This window comes from Takifugu rubripes, chromosome 11 (assembly GCF_901000725.2).
Source record: "Takifugu rubripes chromosome 11, fTakRub1.2, whole genome shotgun sequence".
Classification (NCBI taxonomy): Eukaryota; Metazoa; Chordata; class Actinopteri; order Tetraodontiformes; family Tetraodontidae; genus Takifugu; species Takifugu rubripes.
Window position 1 is genome coordinate 9,889,312 of NC_042295.1, and position 21,419 is coordinate 9,910,730.

Here is a 21,419-nt window from a genome sequence, read left to right on the forward strand (position 1 = left end):
CCACACTCACCCGGGTCTCTTTTTGCTGTAAGACGGCCTGATCGTGGCCACCTTCGGGTACAGACCGGCGACGATGACAGCCTTGATTAGCTTCTCGTTATCTGGAGAAGGAAGAAATTCCATTAGTGATTTATTAGTAAAATGCCTAAAAAAAAAAAAAAAAAGCCAAAGCCGTAGGTCACCTGAATTGACATTCGATTTGGGGTCTTTGGGGTCAGGGCTGCTGACGAAGCCGGCGTGCATCAGGTGCTCGGCGAACTGACCTTTCATGTTTTGTAGCATCTGAATCATAAGAGAAGATTTTAAACGTTGAATATCTTTAATTGGCCAAAAAACCCTCAGAGTCCTGCTCACCTGGAGCGTGTTGGAGGACAGGAAGTTATCCCAGCAGTATTCCCTTTCATACCTGGCACCGCGTTGTTTTGCCTGCTCCCATCCCTAGCCGATCGATCAGTGATAAATGAATACAGGATCAATTCACACGACAGGCTTTTGGGAGAGAAAAGAGGCCGACGAGCGCTGCAGCACCTGAAAAGCGTTGATAATAGTGAGGTGGTCGCTCTTCGAGTTCCTTGACAGCACCTTCCTCCTCATGTCTGCCATCTTCTCTTTGCCCTGAGAGAAGCGTCACAGATATGAGTTCATGCGTATGTGTCCTGATGTCCAGCGTAAGCTGCCGCGGCCTACCAGGGGTATGAAGAAGGGATCTTTGAAGCTGAGCGACGCGGCGATGGTGAGGACGGGGTCCAGGCAGCCCAGCAGAGCCCCGAACAGGATCAGCTTGCCTATGTGAGGCTCTACGGGAAGGCGGGCCAGGTGGAACCCCAGGGCCGTTAGATTCTCTGTGTGGTCCAGAGCATTCTAACGGCGCACACACACACACACACACACAGACACACACACGCACAGACACACACACACTCAGCTGGGTGTCACAGTCTCATTACTTTTATTCCTAAAATAGGAGCGGCGCATAATTACATCTTCTTCACTCTCTTACCAGATCTGTGAGGTTCTTGATGGCCAGACTGACAGCTTTTTCTGTGGGAGGGTCCAAGGCTTTCTCCAAAAACCGAGCTATAGAGCCAAGCTTCAATATCTGGGCACCAAACAGGGTTACACACATCACATTAATGTCTATATTACTTGGACCAATGGTGTGAAACAACAGTCTCAAATTACAAATCAACACTTATATACAAAGTGTGTGTGTGTATATATATTTGAACACTGATTTTTTTTACTATATATATTTGTGTGTGAGTGTGCACATGTGTGCAATAGATATTAAGCAAAAGAATGAAGATAAGACACAATTATATCAGCTTACTGACATTAAAATTTAACAGAGACTTTCAAAGGCAAACATCAACACCAGAACGACTGCCCTGGGTGAGTGTGTTGGCAGCGTTCGGTGTATTTAAGGACAGGTTGGTGCATTAGTCTGCCTCTCAACCACTAGCTTTAAAAAATAAAGAATTAAAACCCCCCACACATAATGCCCTATCCTCCAAATGAAACTGAAGCCACCATTGCAGAGCCTAGATCTGCGTGAACTCAATGTTCCATTTGCATGTGTGGAAATAACACTGAGTGGTGTTTAAAATGAGGAGGAATAGATGGGACATAACCAGAGCAAGACACAGTCCACTCGATCAAAAGAGCAAGGCCCAGGTGAGGAGTGAGGAAAAGCAAAAGGGGGATATGAGTCAGCAAAGAATGTTCTCGCTGGGCAGGACAGGAAACCCAAATCAACACTTAAGCCCAAAAACAGCATCCCTGCTCCCTCATGCCCAAAACACAAAACATGTCCTCATTTCATCTGCTCTGTGTCACACACACACACAGACACACACACACACACACACACACAACCTTAATCTGCAGGCACAGCTCCTCCAGAGGCGTCCGCAGGATTTCAGGCAGCTGATAGGCATCCATCAGGCTGGCTCTCAGACCGTTGTAAAGATGGTAGCACTTCCCCGGGCACACCCTGGAGACATGCACAGGAGAAATGAGCGCGGTGGGAGGGGGACGCATGTCCTAACTGCGCTGTGGCGAGGGCTTAATTTGAAATCAATGGGACAGGACTGTGCTCGGTAAGCGGCTCATGCTAATTGGCTGCTGTGCTCTTTGTTAGAGACTGACAGGAAATGAGCTGGGGGGGGGCACATTCATGGTGTTTACAGATCAAAAGCCGGGCCGAGCTGGCTGACAAAATGCTGGGGTGACAGAAAAAGGCAAACAATCCTCCCAGATTAGGGCTGCACTTCCACAGGGACAATATACAGGCAATATCCCCTTTTCACCTGCCAGCGCGGCCTTTTCTCTGTTTGGCGTTGGCCAAGCTGACCCACTCCTCCGTCATGGTGCTGATGTTGTTGTTGGTGTCGAAGTGGGTCTCCTTAATTTTGCCTCCGTCGATGACAAAGACCACATCATCTATGGTGATGCTGTGAGGAAGAACAGATGCAGGCAGATGAAGAAAAGAGACCAAATCAGACAGAACTTACAAAATACTTCAAAGGAAGACTGTCTAAATAGAATCCCTAGCTGACACTCATACGAGGAGAAAAGTAAAGTATTTTGGATTCAGATTCTATATTTAGTAGATTGTTGCGTGGTGGCATCGTGATTTCTGAGGCTCTGTGAACGCATCAGCAAACTGCCTGTCAGAAATCCAGTCGGTGCCACCAGTTTGTTAAAACACTGGCAACAACAACTGTTAATTAGGGCCATTTTCACCTCTACCGATGAACTTGGAGGGGAAAAAAATCCCCAGCCATACCTGGTCTCAGCTATATTGGTAGCAATCACAATCTTTCTAACTCCAGGAGGAGGTCTCTTGAACACCTGAGAGGAGTGAGAGACAGAAATGAACCTCGACAGCTATTGGAAAAGAAAAAAAATGGTCACCAGAGAGAAGCTGACCTGCGTTTGATTAACTGTAGGCATGAGAGAGTGCAAGGGGATGATGACGAATCGATCTGGAAAAACAGAAGAACAAAAACAACTTGACTCAAAAGGTTTTGGTTGACATTAACCACATCTCACAGTATAACCACGGCTATTGGAAGCATCTACTTTGTGCAGAAGGCAGACTCCACTTTTATTTATTCAAGTATTGTGAAAATATCCAATACATTTAAATTCAAATCCCCTCCCGTCATATTTTATCTAATTTTAAAAAATCCTGCTTGGAATATCAATTTCTTTTGGATGCATTTCATTTTGGTAAAATGACATTTGCTTTTTTCTCTCCTCGAGACGCTCGCCCAGTAACCTTCCATCAAACACTGACAGATGTATGTGTGAATGGACCACGAAGTGGCAAAATGTGTGTGAAGGAATCGAGGCGCACCTTGCACGTATGTAAATGTCAGCGTGTGTGCGCAGCTATTCCAGTACAGCGAAAATAGGCAAAAGTCATTTTTGATCACTAACTGCTGAATAATGGCCCCCGTCACACTTTAGGATTTTGTTCAGTTACATTCTTGAATCCTCATGGAAATCTGACCCCTTAAAGATCAGGTGGATGTGTCATTATCGCTGCGCTGAAGCGGAATATTTGATTATTTCCCGAAATATCAATGAAATAGATAAAAGTTTGCCACTCACTACTGACTGACTTTTGTAGGGATGCAACAATTGCATGTGTTGAGTACCAAAATACTCATTCTACTAGCAAAGTGAGGACATTCTGCCTCTTCACAACATGCCATCCTATCAACTTCAAAGGCCTGTTTGATAGTTAAGACATTGTTTTATAGCTGAGGTTAGAAATCTACATAGTGTAGGTGAAGGGCCAAAGCAGATAATGCCGGCCAATACCGACTAGCTGCGCAAGCGAGGCCTTTGTGAGTACCTGATCGAAACATCTGCTGGGCCATGAGCAGATCATTGAGGGAGCTGATGCCGTCCCAGCCAGGCAGGAACACCAAGATGGCTCCTTCCTGTCCGACAGGCGGAGGACACAACAACAATCAAAAACACACACAACTTGCAACAAAAGTAAAAAAGTAAAACAAACAAACATCTATCCGCCACAAGATCTGCGACCTTGGAGAAGCCTCCTGCCTCCACGCTCAGCCACACAACACCGCTGACCTGCTAGAGCCACCTCTGGACACCAGCTTCAGCTTCACAGCAAAATATAAACTCTACAGTCTTGCACAGCAGGAAACAAACTAAACTTGGTTCCCGAGGTGCAGAAAAAGATGAAGGGCGAGAACACAGCCAGATAACAGATAATGACTTACTATTAGTTCATCTGACAACACAGAAATCTTTCTGGTTAATTATATCACCACATCAAAGAGCTCCATTTAAACAAAAGAAAATTCCCTGGGTGATATTAAATTGCAATAAAATAATCATCCTGTAAAAATAGACTCGGCCGGCTATTCATTTCCTGAGAGGAAGATAGATTTGGGGATATAAAAAGTAGGCTCTGAACAACCCTCGCTTTTAATTAAAACTAATTATTACCAGCTCTCATCGCCAGAAACCACATGGGACTGTGTTAATGTCCATGCAATCATGTGTGCACGTGTGTCTCAACATTTTTACACTCACAGGCAGAAGAGAAAAGAACTCTCACTTTATTTTACCTAAATATCACATACAGAAAGCTCACACTCAAAGACAGACAGACAGACAGACAGACAGACGCACGCACGCGCGCACACACACACACACACACACACACACACACACACACACACACACACACACACACACACACACACACACACACACACACACACTTCACCCAGCAGGCGTTCATTAATGCCTACATGTCAACCCAATAGGTGTCTAATCACAGACCTCTATGACATAATTAAGCAATCATCGCTCTGGAAAGTCTGGCAGGATGCCTCGGCACAGAGTGGTGCAACAGTGAATCAGACGCTTGCCTCTCCGCCGTGTGATGGCGCCATGGCAAATCAGCCGAATGGATCAAGGCGGCCATGACTGATACACATACATTTTCATATGTGGGGGATAATTATTCTGTCTATCCGAATTAGGGCTTGTTCATTCTAGCCTGTGGATCTGCTCATAGCCGTTTGCTTCTTGCGAACAGAGATCCAAACTCTCAATTAGCTTTTTTAGACTTTCAGTGAGTTTTGTACCAACCACCTGATTTTTTAAGTTGTTTTTTTTTGCATAATTTCTTTCTCTAAGACCCAACTGAGGAGGAAGCGATGTTCTTCCACTTCACACTGGGAAATCCAAATGAGAATTGAACGCTTTAAAAAGTGGGGAGCCGCGGGAGAGCATCTGTTCAACTGCTCATTAGCACATACTGAGCTGTATCTGCTAACAGGATCTGTTATTTCCTCTGCCTGAACATCACTCTGTGATTGGAAGCTGTTCCTCCTGTTCCTTCCATCTGTCCTACCTAGAAAACATCACGTCTATTCTCTCCATCAGCTAGATTTTGTCTGTGCATGTATCAAGTGCTGTTTCATTTGAAACGATTCCTCACTATTAAAGCTTACAAGCCAAGTTTAAGGATTCTCTGAAATCCCATTTGTATGTATTTTCTTTACAGGCTGCTGCCACGCGTCGTCGAACTCACCCCTTCATTAAGCACAACATGGCGGATGAGCGACACAATCAGTTGCAAGTCGATCTTCTCATCGCTGTCCAACATCTCCACTGCTTGGACGGTGTCGTCAGAGTATCTGCAAGACATTGTCGTGTGAACGCTTGCATATTTTTTACTGCATATTTAAACTTCAATCTTGTCACCGTCTAACACTACCTGTCTTTCAGGGTGCGTGCATAACAGGGCCAGCTTTCCAAGTATTCTGCCTCTTTCTCCTCCTTCTCAGGCCTGAAATTACGCCCCTGCAAAAAGCCTTTTTTCCACCTGGGCCGTCCCTCCTTCTTCTGCGGAAGGTACCTAACCGGAGATCAAACATCCTGTTAATGCCTGTATAAAATGAGTGTTTACAGTTTAAGGTGCCATTTGTTTCCCAGTATTTTCTAGCATTTTAGCCCACCTGGTCATCTGCACAACATCCTCCAGTAGAAACTCCTCCACTGGGAAGGTGAAACCAGGGATGTGGATCATTGGGCACCTGTCTGCAGGCGGTCAGAACAGTTAAACATTAAGCAGGATTTCTTTTTTTGCCTTGGTCCCAGCTAATATTTGTTGCATTGCCCACCGAAATACTTGGAGAACTTCTCTGCGTTGAGCGTGGCGCTCATGAGGATGATTTTGAGGTCATCCCGGAGGCTGAGCAGGTCCTTGACGATGATGAGCAACACATCCGACTGCAGGTTTCTCTCGTGAATTTCGTCCAGCACAAGATGACTGATGCTGGACAGGAGCCTGCAGTACGAGCCCCAAAAATTGTTCATTTCAGATCCGCTGATGTGATGAATCTTCAGTTTGACGTGACACGTTTAGAATATTGTATTAGTCTGAATACAGATGTTACATTCAGGGGCCCTGTCTCACCAAGCTTTGAAAGGGCTTGAACAACACTCTGAGGTACTGAAATGACGGCCTAATGAAAAGGTTAAAGTGTCACTGGCGCTGCAGCTCAGTCAAGAGTATTTTTCTCCGGAAGATGCTCAGAAAAGGATAAGCAGGGAAGAATAAATCAACAAAAGCTCTACCGCTGTGTGCGTGTTCCTGCCAATGCAAACAGGGGACCCACAATAACGATTCTTCCACAAACGGCACACTCAGGCACAAAAGGATGAGGGGAAAACATAAAGGGAGTACTGAGGAAAAGAAAGCAGGAACAAAGACAAGAAAAGGAGGAGAGGCCGTGCAGGCAGACAACGTGATTAAGGCAGCAGAGCAGAGGTTAGCGGGAGACAACTCACGGGTCTGAGTGAAGCCACTGAAGAATTATGCCTGTTGTACAGTACAGAATCGACCCCTGTCTCCTTGGTAACCGGCTGTGGAGATGTGAAGAGAGAGGAAAAGAGGGAGACAGACTTTACATGATGCAGTAGACACTAATTAAGCCCAGTAAGGTAAAGAATTTTCATTTTCATTTCTTAAATACATTCATCCGCACAGTAACTCTTTTGTTTAAGTTACGGCATCTCTACCAGAGGAAAAGCATCATTAATAACATTATTAACAGTTCTTTCAGGCTGCTGGTCGACTATTTGCAAAGAATCCAGTCTTCCAAAGTTTACAGGATTGGCTATTATTACCATGCTACAATTACACACCAGAACAAAACTACAAAACCCTTTAAGAGCGAGTAACTAGGCAACACTCCAGGAGGTCTGTTAGAGGGCCTAGCAGGAGGTGCCACTGGCTGAGGATGCATTAATGCACAGAATAATTAAGAAAAAAAAGATATTCAATTGTTTTTGAGTGACAACATAAAAACTGAATGTAACTGAAGTGTGCAGCAGTACGGTGTGTGTTTTCTATTATTATCTATGGGTTAGAAGCCGATACAGAAACACTTCTAAAATAAAAATATTGCCAGCTATTACATTCATCCCCTGAGCCTTAAAAGGCTGGATTTGTATCAGGTTTACTGAAATTCTTTGTCATAAAACATTCCTACAGTTACAAATTTCCCCTTGAGGAGCTGTGAAACCGCAGGAACTCAATGAAATTACAAGCTGCAGGACCTGTTTGTTCCATTCCTCCAACAGCAGTTTCCCTCTGTAATATTACTATCTGTAGCTGTCATCTGCAGTACCAGTGTGTTTCTTCACAAAATCCCAAGATCTCTTCCCTCCACTCAAGCGTATCTTGTTCCCTCCTTCACTTTATATGCCATCATCTATAATTCACTTTCAATCTCTGAATTCTTATCGCCTTTTTGCTCGGTCCTCTCACCAACTTTGCAAATACATGGGCATTTTTAGAATTTTCCTGGACCCACAGCCGGAGCTCATTTCAGTCAGACACACACCGCATTTCCACACATCCCCGTAATCATTTTAATCAAGTTCATGTGTTATGGATCTGAATTTTTGATCATAACTGAATATTTCTTTGAGCCTCATGAATACAGACCGGGTGCTATGCAAAAGCTGGGCAAACGCAGCGGTACTCGACCATGTAGACGGTCTCTGAAAGCTGGCACGTACTCAAAGATGCAACACTGGAGGCTGTGTGAGGAGGGAGGCAAGTTCAGGGTGAACTCTGGGTTTTTACTCTTACAAAGATGGATTAAGTCTTACAATGGCACGCTGCCATGACGAAGCCTCCCTGCCAACCTGCTCCAGAAGAGTTTGACTAACGTTTTTATATTTCTGAATTGTGATCTCTCTGTTGTGAAATGGCTTTAAACGTGGCAAAAACATATTCAGGAAAGTAAGGTTGAGGTTACTGCATTACCTCGGAAGCAAGTAAATGCAATTAAGTTTAATACTTGGTGCAGTAACTACACTCATAGATTTATTTGAAAAAAAAAAAATCAGACATTAAATCATAAACTACAACACGTACATATTTAGCAGTGTTGGGAATTGTCAGTTGTATTTTATTTAGCACTAAAACCATGGCAACTATCACCAATGTTTGATGACGAAGCACTGGTCAAACAAAGTCCGGTTTCTTGGGGGAATGGTTTTACGCCGTCCTCTTGCCACTTGAGGGACAAAGGTAGATGAAGGAGAAGACTTAAAAAGAATTGGTGGTCAGCCCAAGTTGCACTATATGACTTTCACTCTTCCAATTGACATCCAAATGCAAACTTGCCGATTTAAATAACCTTGGATGCATTCAGATCAATAGTACAGCCAACACTCTGAATATCTTTTTAATTTTTTAGTCTTATGCTCTGTTTGAAAAGAAGGATTTAAACAAAAAAGAACTTTGGCAAAACAAAAGGGGTGACCTGAATCTAGCTCATCCACACATGACAATTTCATTAAATTGAAACACCAAGGTAATTCAAAAAACTCCACAGTGGGAAGAAGAGATGTAAGAAAGTAGCACTAGAAAACCTGAAAGCACTTCTAAAACAAAGATGAAAATGCAAAGCATAAATGTGATTTACAAAGCTGTAAAACTGTGTATGTGTGTGTGTGTGTGTGTGTGTGCATCAGTGGTGGGCCATCAGGGCCCGCAATGTCTTCTAAAATATCTGAATCACAGACTGATGTTAATTATATTTTGTTCATGAATATGTATTAAATAATTCCAAATGGTCTGTCCGCTTCCGTTCATTGCTAGCCCCCTGGTTGCGCTGCTTCCAGACGTGTATTTTCATATTCAAGCATTTAACCGCCAACTCCATGGCAGGATTCTGGACAATATTATTTGCCAGACACAGACCAGATTTCAAGACCACGAAAAACTGATCTTTGTCACCCTCCTCGACCCCCAGAAGTTTCGGGAATACCAGAAAAATTTCCCGCATGCAGCCTTTTCCAGCTTAGCACAGAGCCACGGAACACTTTTTGATCTGCCTCGGCTAAGAACAGAACTGACTGTAATGTATGCCATGGACGATTTTGCAGGAAAATCTCCCAGTGATTTCCTTGACTTCCTTCAGATTCCTTCAAATCTGAATGAGCGCATGAGGCAGCTATACACATTTGTGTGTTTGGTGGTGACCATCCCCGTGTCTACTGCTTCTGTTGAACGGACATTCTCAGCCCTGAAGCGAATTGAAACTTATGCCAGAAATACGACAGGGCAGGCTCGACTTTCAGCATTAGCTTCGATGGCGATAGAAAAGGACGTCTTGATGGAACTGAAACGCACGGATAATCTGCACAACAGAGTAATTGAAATCTTCTTGAGAAAAGAAAGGAGGATGGATTTTGTGTACCAATAATCAGGATTTTTGGTGAGTAAAATGTTGCTATATTCCTAAATAATATTGCAATTTTATCAGGTTATTTTTGATGCTTTTTTATGTGTGTCGCAGCTGTACCTGCAGTAGAAGTTTTATAGCCATAAAATAGTTAGTGAGGGTTGGATTGATTCAGACGGAGCACTACTGAAGGCCCAAGTGTGAAATGCACGGCCCGCCACTGGTGTGCATCAAATCAAAATTTCAGTGTCACTTCAGTCCAAGGCAAGATACGAATAAACCAAAAGTATTTAATAAAAAAAATCATGCTAGGCATAAAAATTTAAAGGCCTGATTGATTTAGTAATCCTGAAAATGAAAATGAAGTACTTATGAAAGCAGCAAGTTATGATGTTCTCTTTCACCGAGCCTGCAGATAGCAAAACCTGTGGTTATAGCACAGATGCGAACCTGTCTGCCCAGGTTCTGGAATTGCTCTCTAACTAATAAACGACTTTAGAAAATCTCCATGATTACTGAAATCAATCCTCTCAATTTGCTTCAGGTAAGTAGCTCAGCAAGCTACTTTTATTACACAATATATTGGGCCCAGATGTTCTAAAACCACAAGAAATCGGAGTGAATTTTGGCTTGACAGTTTAAAACGACGTCTTTACCTCTGCAGGCGGATCTGATAACCACAGGAGTTTCCATTTCCAACACTTTCTGCCCGCTCCGCTGCTACACGCTCTGCCACCTGAGCGGAAATGCAAATGTGAAATTAGGTTTATTTTTTCGAAAGCTGCAAAAGAAACCAAAACACAGCTGACAGCAAATTTCAATCCAATTTAAAAGACAGGTGATAAAAAGAAAAACAAACCGAGATGGCGCTGATGCGGCGAGGCTGAGTGCAGACCACCCGGCAAATGGAGCCCAACCCGCGACTGATGTGGTCGTCGAGGATGAACTGGGTGACCTGAGTGGTTTTTCCGCACCCCGTTTCCCCGCTGACCACAACCACGCGGTTAGAGTTGATCAGCGCCATCAAATCCTTAAAATGGAGAGACAGAAGGAGGTCAGACGAGGATACCGTCAAGGTCAAGAGAGATGGAAAAAAGTTGCTCCAAAGACTCACCTCTTTTTTTCCATAGGATGGAAGTTTTTCCCTAAATTGCTGAATAAAAACAAAACAATCAAAACAAGGCTTTTCTGAACACTGTTGTTGGTCTTCTCTTTTCTGTTTTCAGCAAATATGAACTCACCAGCATCTCTTTGTACTTTGGCTCCGATTTCTTTTCCAGCAGATCTCTCTTTAATCGGTCATCCAGTGAACCATTTCTCTGTACTTCATGAAACAAGAACTCCAAGTCTTTGTCTTTTCTTTCCAGCGTCTTTTTCTCCTCTTCCTCCTTATCCCCCTCCAGCAACTGCTCTTCTTCATCCCACGTGTCCGGCGGCTCATCTTTAACATATTTTGTGGAGAGGCACCTAAAAAGAAGACATTTCTGATTGTTTTGTTCTGTGATCGTGGCACAGTAAACCCACAAGCTTTGCATTCATTGTGAATGACTTTCTCACCGTCCTGACTTGAGACTTGCTTTCTTCTGGCTAGGATGAATGTTGTCCTCTTCCTCAGATTTGATGTCAGGTTTCTCCTCTTCGGGTGCTTCCCCATCAAAGTAACTACATAACCATATTGCAGGCATTATGGTAATGTATTGCACTGACAGCAAGTTAAGAGATATGTGGTCCTACCAGTGGCCTGTGTTGGAAGAGGTGGAGGCTTCATCTGGATCAGGGTGATTGCTCTGGACAGAATTGAGCAGCTTGGTAATGTGCTGCTCTCTGGACTCATCCATTTGGACCACTGCCCGCTAACATCAGGAAAGGGAAAAGGGCTTAATCACAACCATGCTGTTTTAACCCTTTAACTGCCCTTAAACTCAAGATGCACATTACAAAGGTGTTGTTACATTTTTCATCATCGTTTGATTTGAGTTTGTGCCTTAAACTTTAGTGCCTGTATGCACTGTGATGTCTGCAATGACAAGCAGATAATATGTCTGTGTAAATGCCATGTAATTAAACAAATAAACCTACAGATCTGCGATCAGCCTGCTTCCTCCTGACAGCACCATATTTTGCGTACCACAGACCGATCTCACGGCCCTTCAGGTGCGGTGGAGGACGATCCCGTTGTCCACTTCGGTCTTGGTCAAAGTCAGAACTGTGTCCCCTCGAGCCGCCACTTCTGTCCCACCGCTCTCTGCTTCCATCTCTGTGCCCTCGACCACCTCTTCTGCCTCTTCTTCCACCTCCGCCGCCGTATCCGTAACTCATACCGCTGTCGCAAAAGAGTAGCGGTACAACCGAAGTGTTACAGCTAATGCTAACGTTACCTGGTACTTTAGAAGTCTACACTAAATAAATAAATGGCGGATTTTTGCTTGGTATCTACATATACACCTAATATGTTCCACAACCAAGGAACGCCTGAAACAACAACATTTAGGTGCGAGTCAAACGCTGCAAATTTGTTTGGTTGTTTCCCATCCGGCATGTCGCGCAATAATGACGTCAGACTCCTCATTGACGCAGAGCTCTGTGATTGGTTGCTTAATTACCGTCGTTTATTGAAGATTTACTGAGGTTTGCTATCGATGCGAAAGTAATTATGTGTAATTTTGCATTGGATCGATACGAAACGTTAAAAGTAGCTAATGGCCTTTAATGTTGACTCATGCCAACACCAATATTGTTGGGAAAAAGACACTGTCCATGCTTAATCTCTAAGAGCCATTGAGAACAATTTCCATTAGTGTAACTTCTCAATTGATCTAAAGTTTAACAGGGCAACAAGCAATGACCTTAAAGGTTAGAGACAAATGAAAGAATATCTATCATGACAGCTTTAGACTGCTGGTATGTCCCTCTCGTGGTTTTGGTTCTCAGCTGGCAATATTTACTTCTGTGTCAAATAAGAAGTATTTCCCTGCTATGTGGTTAAAAATAAAATCTTTGTATTCAGTAAAAACAACGTTCCACTTTCAAGTGTTAAATCCTATATTATATACAGGATGGAACCAGTTAACAATTATAGTAATTTTCCCCCCTTTTTTTCTAGTCCTAATGCTGAAATGTAATTGTTCAAAGGGGGATGTTTGCCTCATATTATGTTTTTATTAATTTAATTTTATTCTGTCTTTTCCCTTTTATGTCTTTTCCCTTTTATGTCTTACTCTCGTTTGTAAAATGAATTTAATACACCCAATTAGTGCCACAAAGCAGAGAAATGGGAAGGCAGCAGTTTTGAGTGCATAACGCTGAGAGGTTTCGAGAGTAGTTTGCACCTTCTTGCTCTGCATCGCTGTCATTAAAATTCTACATCACCACTTTCATGTGCATCCTTTTCACACCATCCTTCCTCATGTGTCTTGCTGTGAAAACAGCAATGATGCAGCGCTCACCTCCATTCTGTCCTCAAGCAGCATTTGCATTGAATTCCAGTCTGCAGAAATCCAGTCAGCTAAATTTGGTCCTTTTACCTGAGGTGCAGGAAGCACAGATTTTAAAAATGAGAGCAGAATACCGAGAGAAAAAACAGTCAGAGCGTGTCAGAGGAATACACTTGAGTAGTGGAAGGCTTGTAAAAACCAAAGGATACAATGGGAGATAAGACTGTTTCATACTGTATGTTCTGTCCCCCACCCCCACCCCGCAGTCTGTGGATGATTCTCGCTGCACACTTTGCTTTCCTTTTAAAAAAAAAAAAAAATCCTCTTGGCTACATGTGATGCATCTCCGACCCCAATGATTCATACAATAAAAAAACACAGATTAAAACAATATGTATTTTATCACAACCTCACTGATGATGTTAAGAGCTGGAACAGCTATTGTTGCTTTTTTGGAAACATTTCTCTCTTTTTTTACCCTTTGCAGTCTTTTCATTTTCTAGCCCCTCGACTTGACTCATTTTTAAAGGTCTACCCACACTGTGAAACTATAAAACAATCCAATTATCAAACATTTATATCCGGACACACACTGCAACATAAGCCATTTTCTGTATTACTCATATAATTTACATCACTCATTGTACAGATGCTGCAAATAATGGCCATTAATTGTTTAGGTCACTCTATTTATTCAATGGTTGTGCCTAGTTTAGTTTTTATTGTGAAAGAAAAAACATCTCCAGATCACTGACACAACGGTTAAAGGTGGGGGCATTTCTACTGTCAGTATGTCATCCAGAATTTCTTATGTACACAGCACAGCTAACAGGCATTATTGATCACAAAGGTTTATGAGAGCGGCAGCTGACTCTGAGTCCTGTTTCAGTGCGAGAACAAGCAGATGATCAAATTATTTCCACTCTGTTAGGCAGCAGAGATGAAGCCGTGCTCAGCTAAAAACATTTGGCACCATTAGCTCAGTATCAGAGGTTACAGCGAGCCGGATTTATACGCTTTTCTTTGCGCAACGCAGACAAAACAAAAGTCTGTTGCAGCCCCATTGGGGGTGGTTTTTCAGTGTAAATCTTTAATAAACACATTCAGGGATGATGGAACATGTGATGAAAGCTTGTAAATGGCTTGTAAAAGGACAATGATCAGAAAAGCCTGCACAAAATGCATTGATGCTGCCGTGAATACCAAGTTACCGCAGAGGTGGTATGGGAAAACAAAAATATATCCCCACATTAGTCTGTTACAGCTTTATTTTCTTTACTGTTACTGCGTGAAAATGTGCACTTGGGGGATGAATACAAATAGAAACAGCACCTGTGACAACATCTGCATTCAGAACCAAAACACTATGTAAATGTTATTCCTAGACTGAATTTTATGCACATATCGGACCGCAAGGGTCACTGATTGGATGGCCAGTGAAGCGAGCGGGCAGAGAGATGATTCCCTTAAGCATCCCTGTGATCCCGGCGTACATTCATATGCTGCCTAGATACTGTAGTAAAATACAAACACTGTTTAAATTGCACCGCAGGCACGGTGCTGCTCTGCACAAGTATCCCCTTTAGTAATCTCTCTCTCTCTCACTGTATCTCATGTTCCCACTCTTCCTCCGGGTTTTCATCGTTTTTGTCTTTGCTTCATAAATTATGCCTTTGCTGCTAAAAAAAGGGGAAGAATACTGCAGAACTGACCCCCTGGACATCAATATATTTGGCAGCAGACATTAAAACCACACACCCTTGTCCTCATTAACTAAGAAGGCTTTTTCAAGCAAACGATAACAGCTAAAAACGCACAATGGAGCGAGTCAGGCGACGGGCCAGCTGGGTTAATGCGGTCATGTGAGCAGACCTGCACGCCTCCCGCTCCGCGTCTAAGTGAAGGCCGCCATATGGCGAAACACTCACAAGGAATACAGATGTGCCGCTTCAATAATCAGTTCCTCTGCCTTCGTGCAGACTTATCTCTATGTACTCTACAAACACGTGACGTGTGTGGGGTCGTAAAACAGAAAGTACAGTAGTAGGAACACAGACTGTGGTTTGATAAAGTTTGTATAGTTCTTTTCATCTGCTGAGGGAGAAGTGGAAGGATTGGGAAATTCGTCACGTTTCGTGGCTCCTCCAGCTTCACTCCTCCCTCTCTCCAGCCTGTCTCATGTAGGCCTCATTCAGCAGCTGGATTTCCTCGCGATAACCCGAGTTCTCCCGCGTTTGCCGCAGGCTGTTCTGCCGGTGCGCCTCCACCGTGTCGGGGATGGTGATGTTGATGCTCTCCACGTCCGGGTTGCTGCTGCCGGGAATGAGCAGGGAGTAAGAGGCTGTCTCGCCCAGGTCGCAGGACACGAAGCGGTTCTCCCGACGTGAGTAGCGCAGAGACGGCGAGCGGGCATGTGTGGAAGATTGGCTGATGTTGGAGATAATGGAGACGCTGTCCATGGCCTCTTCATTATCACAGATCTCCAGTACCTCCAGATGGATCTTGACGTTGGTGTCTCCCACGGTGGCTCCTATGCCCATCCCCAGTGAGATATCCATTCCCAGACCTGCGCTGTCGACATTCCCATCTCCAGCCTGGCCTCCAGATGCTGCGTCATCTGCGCTGGGCTCATGTCCCACTGATTTGGAGCGATACACTTCAACCTTTGGAGGAGAAGCAAATAAACAAGATGGGTCGGGACAGTTTTGGCTTGAAAATGCTCCTTCTGCTCATCTTATGCCAAGATCTTTCATGATATATTTCATTAAATATACATCATGTCACTACAGGGTAAAACAAATAAAGCAGAATTATTTACTGACAGCAAGAAACCGCCTATTGTGTTACCTTCTTGGCGTTATTAGGGGAGATTTTCAACCCGTCACTGCTGACTTCATAGGTGGAGAGAGAGAGGGTCTTCCCTGTGGGCGCCTGCAGGGAAACAGTGCCCTGAAAGGCGCAGAGGGGAATAGATAGACCACCCGTTGATCGCTGCGAAGGGGAGAAAACAAATAAAAAGATGGGAAAAAAAATGTTGAGGAAGTGTTAAGTACTCGTGATGTAACGCGCGGCATCAAAGTGAGCCTCTGTCAACATGTTCTTGAGAAAATGTAGCCAGAGGGGGTAAGGAAACAGAAGCATCCTGTGGTGCCACAGTGGAGAGGTCTCATTAAGCTTCCTACATTATTTAGATTAGTTTGATGGAACGATCGTGTTGTGATGCTCTGCAGAGATGCTTGTCTTTTCTTCTCGCCTCTGCAGCAGCACGGTCATGTGTACTTTTACAGGTTTTGAGACTTTAACGTTTTATTCCAAATGGGAATTTCGCTCCACCCTCCTGAACAGATTAACTATATTGTGCACTTACCTTCCCAAACATTACTAACATTTTATCCTAAACCACTAGGATGTAATTCATAATTTTGTTTTAACACATGAATTAAAGCAAAAAACTGTTATTCAAATAATTCTCTGAATCTATCAGAAATATCTGCAGTGGAGTATTGATTTGGGTTGAAAGTATTGAAAATCAATGCAGTTTCATCTCACACTTTGTTGGTGAACATATCGTATCTATCTGTTTTCTGCAGGTTTGTGAAAAGCGCAGATGGATTTTGGCCCCGTACCTACGAACCCACATTACATCTCCATTAAGCCTGTGACTTTAAAGTCACATGGAGGGTAAAGATGTCTTTAAACTCTAATTCGAGCTCTCCCTGTGGATCCTGAAGGCCGGAGGGGCCAACAATGAGCAGCACAGATGCTGGGTAATGACATCTAGCCTGCTAACAAGGAAGAAAGCCCAGCCTGGAAATGTGATAAATCACAAATAGCCGAAGCTCGGCTTTTGTTTTTGGTGTTGACTTTGTGCGTCTTGGCTTCATGCCGTTTACAGGCGTGGGTAGGTTTGCTGCATCACCGATGGTGTGACGGAGTCTGGCCTGTACAGTATGTGTACGTGCATCATGTTAGTACACATCAATGGATTCTATAGAGTTCATTCACACACACAAACACACACACACACACACGCGCGTGCTCGCAATGAGTTCTTTAGAGGGAACCATGTAATGCAAGATGGTTCCATGACTGCAGCTTTATAAAAATGCAAACCTGCTTTGACATTTCTCCATGTCACAATTAGTTTTGCAAGTTTATCACAACCAGCCTGGAGGGGCTCAGTCATTTGCCATTGCCAACAGCTGAGGCTTCGCTCTCATCTGCCCCCCACCCCCCCCCCCCCCACACTCACCGGAGGCCGAGCAAACATCATTTCGTATGCTTAAATACGCCGCAACAAGAATTAAGCTTCTGGGATTACAGGAGCACTGAAAGTCAACCCCAAATAAAGAAATGGATTAAAAATGGATTAGTGGATAGTGGATCACATATATAATGAACTGAAAATGTTTGGTCTAGGTGCCCTCTAAATGAAAAAGGTTGAGCAAGTATAAGAGAGTCAAGCTTCAGTGGATAAACCTCATTAATATTGATCACAAAACTCGAAACACAGGCTTTAATTCTCCAAAATCACAAATCAAAATCAATGAAATAGCCTGAGTCATGAGAGCTGATTTGATTTGTGGGTCTACAAAGCAGCATTCAGGAGATATTTGACTGACAAAGGTTTCGAACACAATAGTTTGAGAGTTTCAGAATTGATTGCTCTATTATTCAGACTCCAAAGAGACTTGAGTATTAAGCAGCCACGTGAAGAAGCAAAAGGGGTTTGAAAGTGTTTATCTTATCACATACCTACCTCGGTTTGTCATTTTCATTTAGAAAATTGCATGTCTATAGATGCAGGAAGAAAATGCAGACACACAGGCAGTTATAAGACTGCCCGAGTGGGGCCTGAAGCGATGCTCTCCGACAGCGTGGGGCTGAAAGGCCTACCTGCCTGGGCGTTCTCTCGGATTTACTTCTGCACCACTCCCAGTCCGTCAGCTCGATTTTGCGACACACCTCGTGCGACAGCCTCCTCTCCGCCCCCTCGAACACAGAGGCCGTGTCGCCGATTTCATCATCCTGCTGCGAGGCCAGGCGGTCGAAGTTAGCGTCCTCTTCCTGGGTCCCGCGGGGGAGTGGCGGATGGTCGGCCAGCACAAGAAGCTCTGCACGAGAGGAGCTGTCCACTGGACAGGGGGTGGTGAGGTCAAAACCAGGCCCCAGTGTGGGGAGCCCACCGGTCTCCAGAACATCCAGTCGTGGGCTGGAGAAGTCACAGTTGAAGAGGGTGCGACAGGCAGGGGTTTCCGGGGCCGGAGACAAGGCATTCCGGGACAGCTTGTAGACCCCGTAGCCTTTTTGAAAAGAGAGGCTGAACTCAAATCTTCTTTTTTTCACTGCAAGAAATGATTTCAGAGTCACCTTCAAACCACCCTCAGAGCAGATTTGTCGCCTTCTGCTTTGCCTGTAAACCGTTTACCTGGAGGTCCCCGTCTGGGAGCCTGTTTGCAGTTAATGAAGCAGCCGCACGGCATGTGGATCCAGCGCTCCGACAGCACGAATAATGGAGTGACAGCTGGGGCGAGCAGTGTGAGAAAGAAGCTCAGGGTCTCCAGGGAGGAACTGCTCGCATTCAGCACGTGACGCAGCAGCACCAACGTCTGTTAATGAAGGGGAAGAGGGGGAAATGAATTTGGTGAGATGAAATCAGATTCACTGTGCATGAGGGATGCACATACAAGAACCCAATGAAATTAAACCAAACTGGACTTTGCTTTTGCTCGCTCATATTTTGTGTCTTTTCAGTGTTGCCACTGTGGAATGCTCTGTTTGCCTCTCACCTGCTTCTGTTTGCACAAAAATTTATGAAACGCTACATTTTCTTCAGCTCAATCTGAACTGGTTTCGCAACAGCAGTTCAGGCAGTGTGGCAACCATGTATTTTACAATGGAGATCAGATGAATTCTTCCATTTGGGTGGACCAATACAGCTCTTTCTGCAACCCTTTAACACAGAACTGAACCCATAATAATCTAAAGTTTTAAAAGCAATCGATTAGACATTCAAAGCACATTCGCTTAGACGTCTTCAATGTTTTGATTTCTTAACTGCAAAGAATATTTAAAAAATGGGAAATAATCTGTTTCTGTCTCTTGAATTTTGAATCCACGACAAAAGAAATTGACATTTTAGGTCAATGTGTCAAGCCAAAAAGTTGTGATCCATAGCTTAAAGTCTGTCAAGCGAGCTTTAACTTCTAATTTGGTGTTATTACGGAATCATTCAGATCTTCTCTTGTTTGATTATTTAAAAAAAAAAAAGTTCTGCTGAAATGAATCAGATCCACTTGCAAACACCAATACTTAAAGTCAGTCCAAAAACATTCAAAAGAACCGACAATGCCTTCACTAAACACTATGCCCTTTTGAAAAAAAAGTTGTCAAATGATATTTTCTTACCATCAGCGGCATCCATAAAATGACCCGAACAATCGCTAGGATCATGGAGAAGCGCTTTTGCGCAAACACAACTGGAGTGTCCTCGACAGCTGCCGTCCCTTGTCCGTTGACCGGGGACACACAGCTGCCCTCTGGCTCCCTGACCTCGGTCCCGAACGAACTGGGGCTCAGCTCGTTGTAGGCGCCGAAACTTTTGTTCAGACTGTCTCGGGAAAACGACTGCAGGTCGCAGAAGGGAGAGGAGCCGCCGAGCCCCCCCGCCATCTGTAGGTAGCTGGGGTACAACAAAGTCCTCTGGGGCTCTCTGGAGCACAGCAGCTGATACGTGAGGGGGATAAAGAAAAATAACAAACCGCAAAAGCAGAGTGAATATAAAGAGAAGAGGAGCAAGATGTAAAAACTGTCGCTCTTTGGGAAACACCCAAGGGAAGCCGGCGCAAAGCTGCCCCACCCGCACAAGGGTAGCACACTGACGGTCAGGCTGACCGCCCACACACCGGCGATGGCCCACATCACCCGCAACGGCCGACGGATAGACTGGAGCACCCCAAATCTCTTTGTGACATAAAAAGTATAGGCTGCTATAAGGCAAGCCTTCATATTGCTCGAAACGCCCTGGAACACGTACAGAAGTCCGGATAAAGTGCAGAGGCTGGCCGACCCCTCGCGTCCATCCGTCTCCCACTGAAGCAGCATGAACAGGGAGAGAGGGACCACGCTGAGCAGGTCATCCACCGACATGGAAGCCACTATCAGACACAGCGAGGTTTTCCTCCTCATCCGGAGGAGAGACAGGAGTGAATAAACGCCGCCGGCAAAGGTGGCCGCCGCGATGGTTACGCACAATCCGAAAAGCAGCAGGCGGATTCGCCTCTCCAGCCCGGCGGGGTCCGTCTTCTCCGAAGTGTCCACGGAAAGGTCGCTCTGGTTAGGCGCCGGAGAGCTGCTGTGCGTGGTGGTCATGGTCGGGGAATGAAGTTCTCCGTTTTGGCACTTTCAGTGACTCGGTCTCGGCTCACTGGCCTGTAAAGTTTAACGCGCGGCGAGGACTGGAGGCTGGCACTGCGTCGCCGCATCTCCGGAGAAATCAGACAGCGGGGAGGATGAGAGGGACGCGGGGCTGCATCCCAGCACGCGTAACCAAATCCGCGTTCACCGCTCAGACCGCGCAACCAGGACACCTCCTGGTTCCAGGGGCTGGTTTACGCGCTGTCGTCATCAGCGTTTCCCACTCACCGTGGACGTTTTGGGGTTGGGTCAAACGCAGCATGAGCCGTCACATCAGGCTTTTTCCATCTGTGGCTCGGCCCGACCCCTTGATTCGGGTCAGCCCCCCCCCCCCCCCCTCCCGTGCAATCTCGGGGAAACTGAACATGCAGTGAATCCAAATGAGAATTGTGGACCATTAAAATAATTGAACGCTTCCAGTGATGCAGATCTGCGGGTTTATTTTGAAGTTGATAGATAACGGCACATAGAAACCCAAAACAACCACGTGACCAGCGTTTTCAACTGCGTTTTTCACACTTCGGGTAGAATGTCCTGACTAAATAGAAGAATAAACCTAGCACAAGTGTCTCCTTGAATTCAGTCCTGAGTGCTCTAACACTGTTGGAATGGTGAAGTCCCCACGAGGCAAAATACAGATCTGAAGAAATTAAAATATATTTGAAGAAACCTGTCCCTGTTTGGATCTCACAAATGCTTTTACAGGATAAAAAGAGCCAGTCTGTCACCACAGACCTGCGAGTACAAATTATGAATTAATGGAAGGCTTAAGCTGCAATTCAAAATTGATTCGACACAATATTAAAGCAAG

General features: G+C 44.6%; 2 protein-coding genes across 3 annotated transcripts in view; both read right to left on the bottom strand.

Moving 5' to 3' along the window:
- Positions 1-12,323, bottom strand: part of dhx36 (DEAH (Asp-Glu-Ala-His) box polypeptide 36) — an 18,282-nt gene extending 5,959 nt beyond the window's left edge. For both annotated transcript variants that reach the window (XM_011608326.2, XM_011608325.2), the window contains exons 1-23: positions 11,838-12,323; positions 11,493-11,611; positions 11,316-11,420; positions 11,000-11,225; positions 10,873-10,911; positions 10,618-10,788; positions 10,415-10,494; positions 6,847-6,921; positions 6,177-6,343; positions 6,012-6,093; positions 5,771-5,911; positions 5,585-5,690; positions 3,866-3,953; positions 2,932-2,987; positions 2,789-2,853; positions 2,310-2,453; positions 1,876-1,993; positions 1,001-1,099; positions 688-861; positions 529-615; positions 355-438; positions 183-282; positions 11-101 (exon numbers count right to left, since the gene is read on the bottom strand). In XM_011608326.2, coding sequence (XP_011606628.2) covers positions 11-101; positions 183-282; positions 355-438; positions 529-615; positions 688-861; positions 1,001-1,099; positions 1,876-1,993; positions 2,310-2,453; positions 2,789-2,853; positions 2,932-2,987; positions 3,866-3,953; positions 5,585-5,690; positions 5,771-5,911; positions 6,012-6,093; positions 6,177-6,343; positions 6,847-6,921; positions 10,415-10,494; positions 10,618-10,788; positions 10,873-10,911; positions 11,000-11,225; positions 11,316-11,420; positions 11,493-11,611; positions 11,838-12,077 — 2,657 coding nt within the window. In that variant the 5' untranslated portion in view covers positions 12,078-12,323. The remainder of the gene's footprint in view (positions 1-10; positions 102-182; positions 283-354; positions 439-528; positions 616-687; positions 862-1,000; positions 1,100-1,875; positions 1,994-2,309; positions 2,454-2,788; positions 2,854-2,931; positions 2,988-3,865; positions 3,954-5,584; positions 5,691-5,770; positions 5,912-6,011; positions 6,094-6,176; positions 6,344-6,846; positions 6,922-10,414; positions 10,495-10,617; positions 10,789-10,872; positions 10,912-10,999; positions 11,226-11,315; positions 11,421-11,492; positions 11,612-11,837) is intronic.
- Positions 12,324-14,255: 1,932 nt separating this feature from the next.
- On the bottom strand, positions 14,256-20,809 carry LOC101078923 (probable G-protein coupled receptor 149). The gene is made up of 5 exons (XM_011608323.2): positions 19,601-20,809; positions 18,621-18,801; positions 18,089-18,537; positions 16,040-16,183; positions 14,256-15,855 (listed from the first exon to the last, which is right to left on the bottom strand). The coding sequence occupies exons 1-5, from the start codon at positions 20,561-20,563 to the stop codon at positions 15,343-15,345; spliced, it is 2,250 nt and encodes a 749-aa protein (XP_011606625.2). The 5' UTR covers positions 20,564-20,809; the 3' UTR covers positions 14,256-15,342.
- Positions 20,810-21,419: the final 610 nt, after the last annotated feature.